Source organism: Rhodofomes roseus (assembly GCF_022264815.1).
Source record: "Rhodofomes roseus strain CIRM-BRFM 1785 chromosome Unknown C8Q71scaffold_30, whole genome shotgun sequence".
Lineage (NCBI taxonomy): Eukaryota > Fungi > Basidiomycota > Agaricomycetes > Polyporales > Fomitopsidaceae > Rhodofomes > Rhodofomes roseus.
Genome location: NW_025952986.1, coordinates 430,280 through 443,173, shown reverse-complemented (window position 1 = coordinate 443,173; position 12,894 = coordinate 430,280). Strand labels below are relative to the sequence as shown.

General features: G+C 55.5%; 4 protein-coding genes across 4 annotated transcripts; 1 reads left to right on the top strand and 3 right to left on the bottom strand.

The window, feature by feature from the left end:
• Positions 1 to 808: 808 nt before the first annotated feature.
• C8Q71DRAFT_911231 (uncharacterized protein) lies at positions 809 to 3,119 on the top strand (the record flags this gene model as incomplete). The annotated part of the gene is made up of 4 exons (XM_047929123.1): positions 809 to 981; positions 1,054 to 2,150; positions 2,210 to 2,670; positions 2,738 to 3,119. The coding sequence occupies 4 exons, from the start codon at positions 809 to 811 to the stop codon at positions 2,789 to 2,791; spliced, it is 1,785 nt and encodes a 594-aa protein (XP_047773967.1). The 3' UTR covers positions 2,792 to 3,119.
• An 89-nt stretch (positions 3,120 to 3,208) lies between these two features.
• On the bottom strand, positions 3,209 to 4,659 carry C8Q71DRAFT_727408 (uncharacterized protein; the record flags this gene model as incomplete). The annotated part of the gene is made up of 7 exons (XM_047921855.1): positions 3,209 to 3,392; positions 3,448 to 3,556; positions 3,624 to 3,786; positions 3,918 to 4,016; positions 4,115 to 4,361; positions 4,428 to 4,545; positions 4,569 to 4,659. The coding sequence occupies 7 exons, from the start codon at positions 4,657 to 4,659 to the stop codon at positions 3,209 to 3,211; spliced, it is 1,011 nt and encodes a 336-aa protein (XP_047773966.1).
• Positions 4,660 to 5,245: 586 nt separating this feature from the next.
• Positions 5,246 to 7,413, bottom strand: C8Q71DRAFT_851196 (uncharacterized protein; the record flags this gene model as incomplete). The annotated part of the gene is made up of 7 exons (XM_047926755.1): positions 5,246 to 5,510; positions 5,558 to 5,884; positions 6,366 to 6,432; positions 6,579 to 6,636; positions 6,772 to 6,890; positions 7,003 to 7,243; positions 7,270 to 7,413. 6 exons carry the CDS (start codon positions 7,411 to 7,413, stop codon positions 5,638 to 5,640), a joined length of 876 nt encoding a protein of 291 aa, XP_047773965.1. The 3' UTR covers positions 5,246 to 5,510; positions 5,558 to 5,637.
• Positions 7,414 to 9,014: 1,601 nt separating this feature from the next.
• On the bottom strand, positions 9,015 to 11,579 carry C8Q71DRAFT_727406 (uncharacterized protein; the record flags this gene model as incomplete). Its single annotated transcript, XM_047921854.1, has 12 exons — positions 9,015 to 9,202; positions 9,266 to 9,598; positions 9,689 to 9,908; positions 9,941 to 10,032; positions 10,189 to 10,216; positions 10,268 to 10,440; positions 10,591 to 10,679; positions 10,743 to 10,972; positions 11,010 to 11,094; positions 11,128 to 11,146; positions 11,225 to 11,483; positions 11,520 to 11,579. The coding sequence occupies 12 exons, from the start codon at positions 11,577 to 11,579 to the stop codon at positions 9,015 to 9,017; spliced, it is 1,776 nt and encodes a 591-aa protein (XP_047773964.1).
• Between the last annotated feature and the right edge of the window lie 1,315 nt (positions 11,580 to 12,894).

Below are 12,894 nucleotides of genomic sequence, written 5' to 3'. Positions count from 1 at the left end.
GCTCATACAACAGCCTTCGACCGCTTTGACAGGTCTTCCATTTGACAAAGGGCGCTCCTGTGCCGTTGGCCCCACTATGCACTGTTTCTTGTGCGTAGCAGCGTACTATTAGTACGTGAGTATGTCTCATGGATATGAGGTACGTAAACGTATTCATGCGTACAGGACGTACTCACAATTTGCCCTTGGGGGATGAGTTACGACGGTATGCGTATCAATTCCGAGCGCAACATATGGCGCAGCGTGTGGGTAATCGCGAACCTAAATACACAGCTGCTTCTCAGCTGCCCTTGAACATGAGGCAGTAATCCCCTAATACAATGGCGCCGTTCGGCGTGTACCGACATCGCATGGACATGCCTCGCGGTTAAAACGGTGCCCTCTTCTCAACCAAGTCGACCTGACCCGCCGCGTTCTCGAGTCGCTACCTCCACTCCAGAGGAACATCCATCCACGTCTCGAATCCGAGTCCGTCGCGGACAACGCACCGATCGTCAATTTCGTCATTGTGGCTGCATCTGGATCGTGTAAATCTAGTCCTGAATCCTGTCCGAACAAAAAGCGCGAGCTAGCTAGGTAAGCTGTGTGCGGCATAAAGAGTATGTGATCAAGTCTAACGTGGGCATACCTGGGACAGTGACTACATAACGCGCAAGCGGTTCGCCTTCAATCTCACGACAAGCAACGCTCTGAAGCAGCAGACCTCAATTAAGCGATAGTGCAAGCGGTGCGTTTGGTATACTCATCTTTCCAATGTGATTGAATTGTATTGACTCATTTGCTATTTAGTTCGATCACGGCGGCTGCGATGGACGATCCGGTGGACAAGATCGAGCGCATCGAGGAGGAGATTGCTGATGCAGAGAGCATCCCTGACAAGCTGACGGGCGAGGATTCCGGGAAGGAGGAGAAGGACTCAGGCCCAGCATCCGAGCGGCGTTGGACGATTGAGATTCTGTTCAGGCAACCCATATACTCCAGGTGCGTGACCCAAGGCTGCTCCTCTCTCGGAGGATCGGGATGGATACGTGATTTATGGCTTTGTGTTTTCAGCGATACGGGTCCACGATTGCCACAAGAGCTTATTGAGCGTATCTGCGAATTCCTCTGGGACGAACCGGTCCAGCTAGCGGTCAGCTGCACGCGCATTTGCCCCGCTTGGTATCATGCTGCACGGCGACTTCTGCCAGAGCATGCCACCATCACCTGTCGAACCCGAGAGGCCCTGCAAGACTATGCGCATACACTCACATCCCATCGTAATGCGCCATATCGCAACCGGTTCGAAACATTGTCGATCTACAACAATGCCAGCAAGCCGTTCGCGCACGTTTGGCCTATTTTCATTCCTGGATGGATACTGCCGGTACTGCGTTCCGTAACTCTCAAGGACCTTGACTGGTCAACCAAGACACCGCATGATAGCTTCTTCGTCTATCTGTCTTCTTACACCAGCATCTCAAGCCTACAGATGTACGACTGCAGGTTTCGCAGTCTACCGGATCTTCGCAGGGTGATCAATGCCCTTCCCAGCCTTACGTGGCTGTATTTTCGCAACGTAACACTACAGCACCCCCTCAGACCGGGATCGGTTCCCGACTACATCGCTCTCCGAATCCGTTCACACAAGCTCGAGTCTATTGATCTGTGGTACAGCAGTGGCGTACCAGGGCATCCTGACATGTCCTCGGACTACCAAAGATCAACGGCCCTCAATTGTCAAGCTCTGCTGCATATGGTAGCCGCGAACTCATCCACTGTTACCCGCCTCACCCTTGACCTGCGATTCTTTACTTCGGCCTCAGCTCTTTGGCAATGGCTAGCGCATTTTGGCCGTCTGACCTCATTCACAGCACAGTACCAATTTGCCTCGGGCCCAACGATCATATTCGATGATCCAATTCCTGCGCGGACAGGGAACGCGTACAAACACTCATGGTCAAAATTTCTCCTTTCGAACGTCCCCGATCCATGTGCACTGCAGCTTCTGCAGCTGCTTGTTACCCCGGAATCGTGCAGTGAACTGGAGGAACTTGAATTCTATCTTACAGGCCGGCCATCCGCCACACTTGTATCAGGTACTAGCCGTGTGCTCCATACATCCGGCCATCGGCTCAGGAGTCTCGGGTGGAGATGTTCAGCAGACCCAGGTCAGTTTTCCATGTGTAGTACGCACATGTGTCTGACTGCCAACTGATTCCATTTGTAGATCTCGAGGTCACTCCGTCACTTGCAGGGAATACGTCTCTGCAAAGGTTAATCATAGACTCATCGCCACAGAAGATACACAGTGCTCTCACCGCCGTGCTATCAGACATCGTCAGCGTGGATCTGCAGCACGTGTTGATTCATTTCACTCTAGCTCACCTCGAGCCTGAGGTGCTTCCACAGAATCATGGACGGACGCCCGTGGCACCAGATCCTGCCGAGGCCATCTCTGCTTTTCACACCATTCTCTCGCGCGAGATATTCAATGGGCTTCCGCTGCGCACTGTCGACAAGGGCGTATGGGTTGTTTTCGACGTCAGAAACATACAGGACAATCCCGTCGTGGTAGCCACGATCAAAGCCTACACGATCAATCTATTGACGCCGTGGTTGGATCGTGGAATAGTGTCGTTGGACTTCTATCCGGCGGACAGTTCGGAGATTATTACTTGTGTGCCCATGGTAAGTGGCCCAATGTCATACCTCGCAACGGTGCACTTACAAACCGGCCATTTGCATGTTCCCGTAGAGGACACATCGAGCGATCGCGGAGGCGAGGATGTCGAAGAAAACACACCCGTAGGAACGGAACAGTAGAACGAAGCTCAAGAGGGAATTCGGAGGGAGACGGACACTGGCATGAAGGGGTCGGGCGGACGCAGTTGGTCGCGCTGGATGTTGTACGATACACGGTCAAATTCTCAACGACGGACATTGTGTTTAGGACAACAGATATCACGACGACACTCTTGGTACAAAGCATAGTCTTGAAGGAATTAGCTTATTAACGCGTCTCCTTCCGTGTTATTCGCGCCGTTGCATGTCCGGATCAAAGCCATTCAATTGCAGATATTCGACAGAGGAAGGACCCGGTAAGACGCTGAGTAGCCGTCGACTGGACTCGTCGGGCCACCTGCACCATGCCTCGACGAGTAGCATATACCATCTACTGCGACGATGCCGACTGAGTGTCAATGCGACGAGAAGGCAGTACTAGTGCTCACGGATGCGTACAAGCACTCTTCAGTTGTGAGAGAAGCACTGCGGCGTCGCAGACAATTGGACTAGAAGAGACGGGCTGATCACGACGATCTTGTCCATCGGCCTCTCGACCGAGCCATCGTCGAACTCCTGGGGAATCGAAAGCGAGTAGGTGCAAGAGGTCGTCGGTCAACGATAGACGACTAACGGGGTCTTGCAGCAACACGGCAATCCCAGGACAACGGTTGCAGAGCTCACCTGCAGGAGTCGGGAGCCTGGCGACTCAAGACGGAGGCACCTGCGAGTGTCAAGCGAAGGATAGTGCTAATGCGAAGGTACAGCGTGTCCCTGCAGCCGTCGCCCGCGCCTGCTCAGAAATCGCCCTATAGCGGAGCATGTAAGCGCATACTTGCGTTGTCAGTGACGACTCGCACCTCTCGACGGGCCTCGGAACTTCCTTTGCGCCATCTCCCTAGACGGGCGGAGTAGTTCGGGAACGGCTTCTGCGCGGCGTGATACGCAGGTAACCATCGTCTTAAAACCGATCTGGACAGGCCGGGAGACCTCAGCACGGTGCCGATGAGCAAAGGTATGGGCCTAGTCAAAGATGGCAGCACATGTTGTGACAGGTTCAAATGTTCCTCTGAAGACGACCTGCGCGTGACGGTAGTGTGCCTGCGCAAGCAATGGAGCGAGCTGAAACACGCGTGCAGAAATGCGGGACTCACGTTCGTAGGCGAGATGCACGGTATGTGTACAGGGATCATGGTGTATGTTGCGAGTGAAGTTGTGGGGCGTTGACAGGTTGACAGAAATGTCGCGGATATCTGCACATACACGAGACGAGCAGGAGACTCAGTGAGCAATCGCGGAGCACGGTGTAAGAGGCGAGGAAGGTCAGCCAAGCCCAAGTGTAGCGGCTCACCTCCTGACGGGGCCAGTAAACCCGGCGGTGCAGCCATTCGGGGAGGCCGACGACGGGGTTCTCGATGTATTCGTTCCGGCGTATGTTGACATGTCGCGTCATGAGTACCAGAGAATGTAGATGTGCTGTGTAGGTAGGAGGACAGAGCTGAACCGGACAGTCGGAGACGAGGCCGTCGGCGATCGGGAGGAGCGAGACGGAGACAGGGACGATGGGCAGCAGCTGGTGAGTGAGCACCGATGCGGCGCTGAGGAGAACGAGGAGGAGGAACGACGCAGCTGGGCGACCTTGGGGCGGCGAACGCGCCCATCACGTGCGCGCGTCGCCCGTCATCTTCTCCTCCTCACACACGACCGCCTCCTCCTCCTCCTCTGCACCTCCCATACTCGGCAGCCACAAAGCCGGATACCACGCATCATCAGACTGTTTCGCTACGCGCGCTGCAGTGGCTCACCACGACCTTCTCCTACAATCTGTGCTCCTCGTCGTCGATGCGCGACGCCACGTTCCTGGTAGGAAATCCTGAAGGCCGTACGACGCTGCATGGAAACTGACACTCGCGCGCAGCGGTTGCTGTTTTCAGGGCCAGGCGACCGGCGGCCTGAGGATTGACCGACCGGTCTTCGCAGATCGACGCGCTCGACGCAGTATGGAGTTCTATGAGCAATTGCATCTGCGGAAGGTGCGTTTGATTTTTTGTCGCTCCGTACAACTTGTCTCAGACGTAGAACAGCGACCAGAGTTTTTCAGGGTGCCGGAGGAAGGGATGGTCAATAGAGTCGCAATCTGGCCAACCATCTGTCACTGTGCCAGGTGCGTATATTCAACATCGTACCTCTGTACAAGCACTAACGCTTCGAATACTCTCCCCTTCAGCAATGCATTGACCCCCGCTACTAGAGGCCATCGAACTGAATGCGCACATTTCTCTGTGACAAGCCCGCGCTGCTCGCCCAGTGCTGCCTCGTTTTCCGCGCGCGATGACAGACAGCACCGCTCCCATGCATGACCTCATGTGCATGCTCCTGCCTAGGTAGATTATGCAGTTGTGTACTCGGGGAACTCGAGTACGCGTGTGCACGCCACGCTTTCGCCGTGCGCATTCCCGGATGCTGCCCCCCCCCCCCCCCCCCGCGCTGATGCACCTCCCGTTTGTGCCGCTCGACTCGGCGACACACGCGAGTCCGAGGGCGCCGCACTCCGTGCTCCTCACATACTTTTTACCCGCCACTCGCTAGTCCCTCTGTCAATGCCACTTTCATCACGCAGACGTCCTCCGCCTCATCGCCGGTGGGTGCCCTGTCTAGTCTCGAGCCGTTGTATCTCGATAGCTACGGTTCGGTTGGCGCCGTGGGACGCGGAATGAGGCCCTGGTAAGTACTCCAAGCAAGCAGCTCTGTGAGTGATAAGTCATGCTTTCGGTTGGCCGCGACTATTGCTTACCGTCTGGTCACACCAGACCCTCCTAGACGTCGTGGTCGCATACAGGACACTACTGTTGGCGCGCCTCTTCCGGACATGGCTCAATCCTCTCGCCTGCGCCGCTTCAGTCCTCCACGCTTTCCACGACCCTCCAACGCGACCATCTCCACACCGGTCGATCCCAACTGGGGCGCTAGTCTTAGCAGAGCTTCGTCTCCCCGCGCGACGTCTTCCTTCCCGGGATCCTCGCCCGTCAGCTTGTCAGGGATGCTGTCTGTATCAACAATCTGACACCTCGCGTTTTCGATGTTGTTCACTGGATCGTCCATCGCAGCCGCCGTGATTGAACTATATGGCATCTCAGTCAGTAAGATCAAATCCCATTGGAAAGATGGGTGTACTAAACGCAGTGCTTGGACTATCGTTAAACCGAGCTCTATTGTTTCAAAGTGTCACTTGTCGTGAGTCTGAGAGTGAACCGTTTGCCCGTCAGCCTCTGTTCCGGGTACGACTATGTCAGACCTGATCACATACTCGATTACGCCGCACACAGCCTACCTAATCAGCTCGCAGCACTCGTTCGGACAGGTAGCAAGACGGAGCTGATGCGCGACCCGGATACGTCCACGTTAGTTATATTGACGATCGGTGCGTTGTCCGCGACGGATGGGAGACGTGGATAGACGTACCTCTAGGGTGACAGTAGCAACTCAAGGACGCGGCCGGACAGGTCGACTTAGTCGGGAAGATGGCACTGTTTTAACCGCGAGGCATGTCCATGCTATGCCGGTACATGCCGAACGGCGCCATTGTATTAGGGGATTCTTACCTCATGTCGTGCTGCTGAGAAGCAGCTGTGCTTTTAGGTTCACGGTTACCCACACCAAACCCACACGCTATACGATACGTTAGTTTCCGAATTGCTACACATAGCGTTGGAGCTATCTACCAAGGCCACACTGTGAGTACATCATGTACGGATGAACACGTTTACGTACCTCATCCATGATACGTGGTCACATACGAATACACTGCTACGTACAAAAAACAGTACAGAGAGGGGCGGGCGGCACGGGAGCGCCCGTTATCAAAAGGATGGCCTGTCAAAGTGGTTGGAGGCTCTTGTATGAGTATTGAGTTTGAGATAGAAGGCCAGTACGTAGTTTCGCACCGTGTGTCTCCTGACAACGCATAAACCACACAGTTTCGAAGCAGCGATTTCTCAGGCCGCGCACATGCAACCAGGGAACTCTATGCGACGGGCGGATGTCGGTCTGCTCGATAGCGCGACATTCCGGCGAAAGGGGCTTGAGACACTCCGTGGCGATCACCGAGGATACGTCCAACAGCTGTGCTACACATCCACATAGCGCCTGAATGTATAGAATGACTCAGGCTCAGCATCCAAGTGCCGTTGGATTGTAATTCTGTTCAGGCAACCCATATACTCAAGGTGCGTGGCTCACGGCTCCGAGTCGGAAGTCCTGAGCGATCGGGGTGGATACGTGACTTATGACTCTCCGTTTCCTCAGGGATACAGGTCCACGATTCCCTCAAGAGCTGATCGAGCGCATCTGTGAATTCCTTTGGGACGAACCGGTCCACCTCGCAGTCAGCTGCAGGCGCATTTGCCCCGCTTGGTATCATGCTGTACGGCGAGTTATGCCAACGCCAGAGCATGAAATCACCTGTCGAACCCGAGAGGCCCTGAAAGACTATGCGCACACACTCACATGCCATCGTAATGCGCCATATCGCAAACAATTCCAGGGATTGTTGATTTTCGATGATGCCAGCAAGCCATTCGCGCACGTCTGGCCCATGTTCATTCCTGGATGGATACTACCGGGACTGCGTTCCGTGACACTTGGTGGCATCGACTGGTCAACCAAGATACCACACGATAGCTTCTTCCTCTACCTGTCTTCTTACACCAGCATCTCGCGACTCGATCTGCGGGACTGCAGGTTGCGCAGTCTGCCGGATCTTCGCAGGGTGATCAATGCCCTTCGCAGCCTTAAGTTACTGGGGCTCTGCAACGTAACGCTACAGCACCCCCTCAGACCGGGATCGGTCCCCGACTACAGCGCTCTCCGAACCTGTTCGCACAAGCTCGAGTCTATTGTTGTCGAGGGCCACACCGCATCAGAACATCCTGACGTGGCCTCGGACGATCAAGCAATGACAGCCCTCGATTATCAAGCCCTGCTGCATATGGTAGCAGCGAACTCATCCACTCTTGCCCACCTCGGCCTTGATCTGCAATTCTTTACTTCGCTGTCAGCGCTTCGGCAATGCCTAGCGCATTTTGGCTGCCTGATCTCATTCGGAGCACGCAATCAATTTCTCTCAAGCCCGATGATCACAGTCGAGGAAACAATTCCTGCGCGTACGGAGAACACAAATATACACCCATGGTCAACGTTTACCCTTATGCACGTCCCTGATCAATCCGCACTGCAGCTTCTGCAGCTGCTTGTTAGCCCTGAATCGTGCAGCAAACTGCGGGAGATCGATATCCGTCTTGCAGGCCGGCCATCTGCCACACTTCTATCATGCACTAGCCGTGTGCTCCATGCACTTGGACACCGGCTCAGGACTCTCACGTGGGGATGTTCGGTGGACCCAGGTCAGTTTTCTGTGTCGTGTATGCACATGTGTCTGAAAGCCAACTGCTTAGCACATTTATAGATCTCGAGGTCACTCCATCACTCGCAGGGAATACGTCTCTGCGAAACTTGCTCATAGATCTTGTGGAAGTTGCCCCATCACCACAGAAGATACATAGTGCTCTCACCGCCGTGCTGTCAGACATTGTCAGCGTGGATTTGCAGCACGTGTCGATTTGGTTCACTCTAGCTCACCTCGAGCCTGAGGTGCTTGCACAGAATCACGGACGGACGCCTGCGGTACTAGATCCTGCCGAGTCCATCTCTGCCTTTCACACCATTCTCTTGCGCGAGATATTCTGTGGGCTTCAACCACGCGGCTTTCACACTCATCCTATATGGGTTCGTCTCGTTGCCAAGGACATGCAGGATCCCACCGCGATAGCCACTATCAGAACCTACATGATCACTCTCTTTACGCCGTGGTTGGATCGCGGAATAGTGGAGTTGCGGTTCGATTCAGAGGACAGTTCGGAGAGTGTTTCCTGTGTTCCCACGTCTATGAGCGGTAAGTGGCCCAATGTCATACCTAGCAAAGACACACTTACAAAGCGGCCATTTGCATGTTCCCGTAGAGGACACATCGAGTGGCTCCAAAGTCGAGGACGTCGAAGACGACAAACCCGTAGGAACGGAACAGTAGACCGAAGCTCACGAGGAAATGGGAGAGACGGACACTGGCGTGCACAACCCGGGCGGATGCAGTTGGTCGCGCAGGACAGCCGCACAATGTTGTATGATGCACGGTCTGGTATTCATGGACGGACATTGTATTTAAAATGACAGGTCACGACGACACTTCTGAAAATTTAGTCTTGAGAGATTAGCTTATCTATGCGTCTTCCTCCGTGTCGTTCGCGCCGTTGCATGTCCAAATCAAAACCATTGAATCGCGGAGATTCAGCAGAGAAAGGACCCGGTGAGACGCTGAATACCCGCCGACCGGACTCGTCGGGCCCCCCTGCACCATGCCTGTACGAGTACCAGATACCATCTACTACGAAAATATTGGATGTGTGAACGCGACGAGAAGGAAGTATCAGTGCTCACGGATGCGTACGAGCGCTCCTCAGTTGTGCGAAGAGCATTGCCGGCGTCGCAGACGATTGGACTAGAAGAGACCCAATGATCACGACGATCTTTTTCAAACGCCTCTTAACCGAGCCATCGTCAAACTCCGCGGGACTGTAGGCGAGCGACAGGTCGCCGGTCAACACCAGAGGGGCGACGGGGACTTGCAGCGGCGCAGTGACCTCAAGATGTACAACGACAGCTGCGGAGATCACGGGCGGAAGTCGCGAGCCTGAGTGTGGCTCAAGATGGCGGCACCTCCGAGAGTAAAGCAAAGGTACATGTCCCTGCGGCAGTTGTCCGCGCATGTTCCGAATATGCACTACAGCGGAGCATTTGAGCGCATATATGTGTTGTCAGTGATGACGCGCACCTCTCTACGGGCCTCGGGCCTTCCTTTGCGCCGTCTCACTGGGCGGGCGGTGTAGTTCGGGGTCGGCTTCTGCGTGGCACGATACGCAGGTAGTCATCGCCGTAGAAACGACCTGGACAAATCGGGAGACCTCAACACGGTGCCGATGGGCAAAGATTTGAGCGTAGTCGAGGATGCGAGGATGGAGGCACATGCTGGGACGGTTCGAATATTCCTTTACGCGTGACGGTGGCGTTGTCGGCGCAAGCAGTTGGGCGAGCTGAGACACGCGCGCAGGAATGCGGGACTCACGTTCGGATGCGCGATATGTGTACAAGGATCATGATTTATGTTGCGGGCGAAGTTGTGGGGCGTCGGCGGGTTGACAGAAATGTCGTGTATATCTGCAGATATACGAGATGAGCATCAAATCGGGTGTGCAATCGCGGAGCACGGCGTAAGAGGCGGAGAGAGTGAGCCAAGACTAAGCGTAGAAGCTCACCTGGCTAGGCCATGTCTTGGATAACCTAGGTCTCATGCGGGTTTGTGAGCGGACGGACATGCAGGGTCGGTCGATCGCGCGTCGGACTGTACAAGTGATGGCCGCAGGTAATCTCGCCTGGCAAGACAAACACGCACCTTGTAGTATCCTGGCGCATACCGTTTGTAGCCCAATACGGCGCCGTTGTAGAATACGGTCTGCAGAGACTGGAGGTCCATCGTTAGATTCTTCTGGATGTCAACCGCTTGTGTGCGATGCGAGGCGTAGGAGCGAGACACAGGACAGTCGGAGAGACACAGGGTCTGAAGATCTGAAGAGGGAAACCCGGCGGCGCGTGCGTTCAGGGAAGTCAATGACAGAGCTCGTTATTCGATTGAACGTATGGTGTCGCGTCATAGGTACCAGAGGATCTAGATGTGTTGTGTGGGTAGTGAACTGAAGGAAGTCGCTCGAGCCTGACGACGAATAGCAGCCAGTTTGAGCACCCATGCGGCGCTGAGGGGAACGACGACGAGGAGGAAGGACTCGGACAGCGGACGCGGCCGCAACCTGAGCGCGCCGATCACGTGCAGCGCGCGTCGTTCGAGTCGTCTTCTCGTCGTTCTTGCGCACCGACCGCCTCTTCGAGTGTACTTTGCTGCATGCGCACTACCCCGTCCTCTGCGCACAGAAAGCCGGACGGAATCTGCTCCATCGTAGTACTTCGCGAGTTCGCTTTCGCGCCTAGCTTGATAGACACCGTACTCCCCCGCCTCGCTCCTCCAATATGGCTCTATCCGCCGGGTGTCTAGCAGAGTGCGTGCAACGCCACTTGTGAGCCATCCTGACAAAGTACCCAAGCTCTGCGAAAGTTGAAATTCACGCGCAGCGTATGCTGACCCAAGGACCAGACGACTGCAGCCTCAGTTCGCAGGTAGGCTCGCTGGACGTGGCATACAGCTCTATTAGCCGGTCTACATGACAACTGTGCATTGAGTCACAGGCAGGGTCGTCTCACATATCGCTCAAGACCAAGCCTGCAGGATGTTAGAGGAAAGGACGGGTAACAGGACCACATTTCGGTCACCCATCTGTTCCAGGTGCGTTCAATCCACATTGATCTTCCTCCAAAGCTGAAGCGTCTCGAGCACCTAGATCTAGCGATGCGTCGCCCGCCCTTCCAAGGAGCTCGTCCAGCGCCTCGCGTACTGTACCCGGTTGCCCGGTGCTCCCTCGTATCCCGGCGTGGACCTTGCCCAGCGCGCAACGACAGGCAGCACCCCAGCTCTGCGAATGACTTCGTATGCGGCTCATGTCCGGCAATCCTACAACTGTGCACTCAGCGCACTCGAGCTCCTCGAGCGCGTAGGCACGCTGTATGCGCGTACGTTCTCCATGCGTAGTACGTACCCGGCAGTCGCCTCCCGGCGCTGGATCACCTTGCGTTGGCACACTTAGGCTGGGCAGCATCCCCGAGGGAACCCCTCCCTGTTCGTCGGCTACCTTACATCCTCAAGTCCGTCACCCGCTTGTTCCTCTATGGGTATCGCCTACGTGGCGCGGAGACCTCCGGCCATCGTGATTGCTTTGCCCGGTCTACAGTTGCTCTGTTTCTACACCATCACTTCCCAGTCAGCGCAGCGGGATCTGGACGATGTACAGAGGAGCTCCCGCGACCCCGAACCAGAGGCTATCAACATTATATGGCTCTCGGGCCCTGCCTACCACGACTATCACTCGTCAGCTCGTCTCGCTGAGCACCTGCGCCGGGGCCTTCTCAACGTCTTGGTCGCGTATACGCGTTTAAGCATGCTCATCCTCGGTACGGTTCGTTTGCGCTCCTCTAGTCGTTCTTCTCCGCAATCCCGAATCTCAGACGTGGCAATGGATCTTACCTGGGCACTACACCTACTAGAATCCCGTCTCGTCGCTCGAGAAACGCAACGAAGGTGTTCAGTACCCTCAGCGTTCGTCACGGATGGCCTCAATCACATCTGACTGGACTATCGCGCTGCTGGGTTGCTCGGCCTCCGTCTCTAGGACTTCCCCTCACCCGTACTGCGGTATGCCTTCGGCGCGGTGCTGCGAGAGTCGTCGGCGACACTCAAGAGACTCACTTCGCCGATACCGAATGCCGTGCCATGTCCCGAGAGAAGTAAACTCCCGCTGCCCTCAAGTCAGGCGCTGTGGCCTGCAGTACTTGCCCTACGTCGTTCCCCTGCTTGCGTACGCCATCAAGCTAGAGGCGCTGGAACTGCGGTACACACTAACGTCGCTGCTGAGCACGACATGGTTACAAAACCCCTGCTGGCGCTGTTATCGCAAGTGACCTGCGGGCAGCGGCCCTGCGGAGTGCATCGCGCTCTGGTCAAGGTCTCGGAAGTCGATCTGGATGGCCCCGACTCGAATGTGTTCCCGTGTCGACTCAAGTGGGCTTGTCACCTACATAGCAGTCACCATACATGATCAGTCATCGTCCTTGGGATCGAGACGACTTAAGCATCACGCAGCCGCTCACCGCGAATACGTCGCTGCGGGAGTTAGGAATTGCATCCCGATTCGTCAGTCCATCCCTACAAGGCATCTAGCGGATCCTCAACACCGTGCTGTCCGGCATCACCAGCAGAAACCTGCAGACCCTGGATCCACCTCTCATGTGCGGGTCTACGGATGGGCGAGACGTCCCTTACGAGCCGCATCGATGATGTCGATTTCACCGCCGCATTTCACGACTTGCTCTCACACGACGTCTTCGACTGGCTCCCAGCATCGCAGACAATGCTGT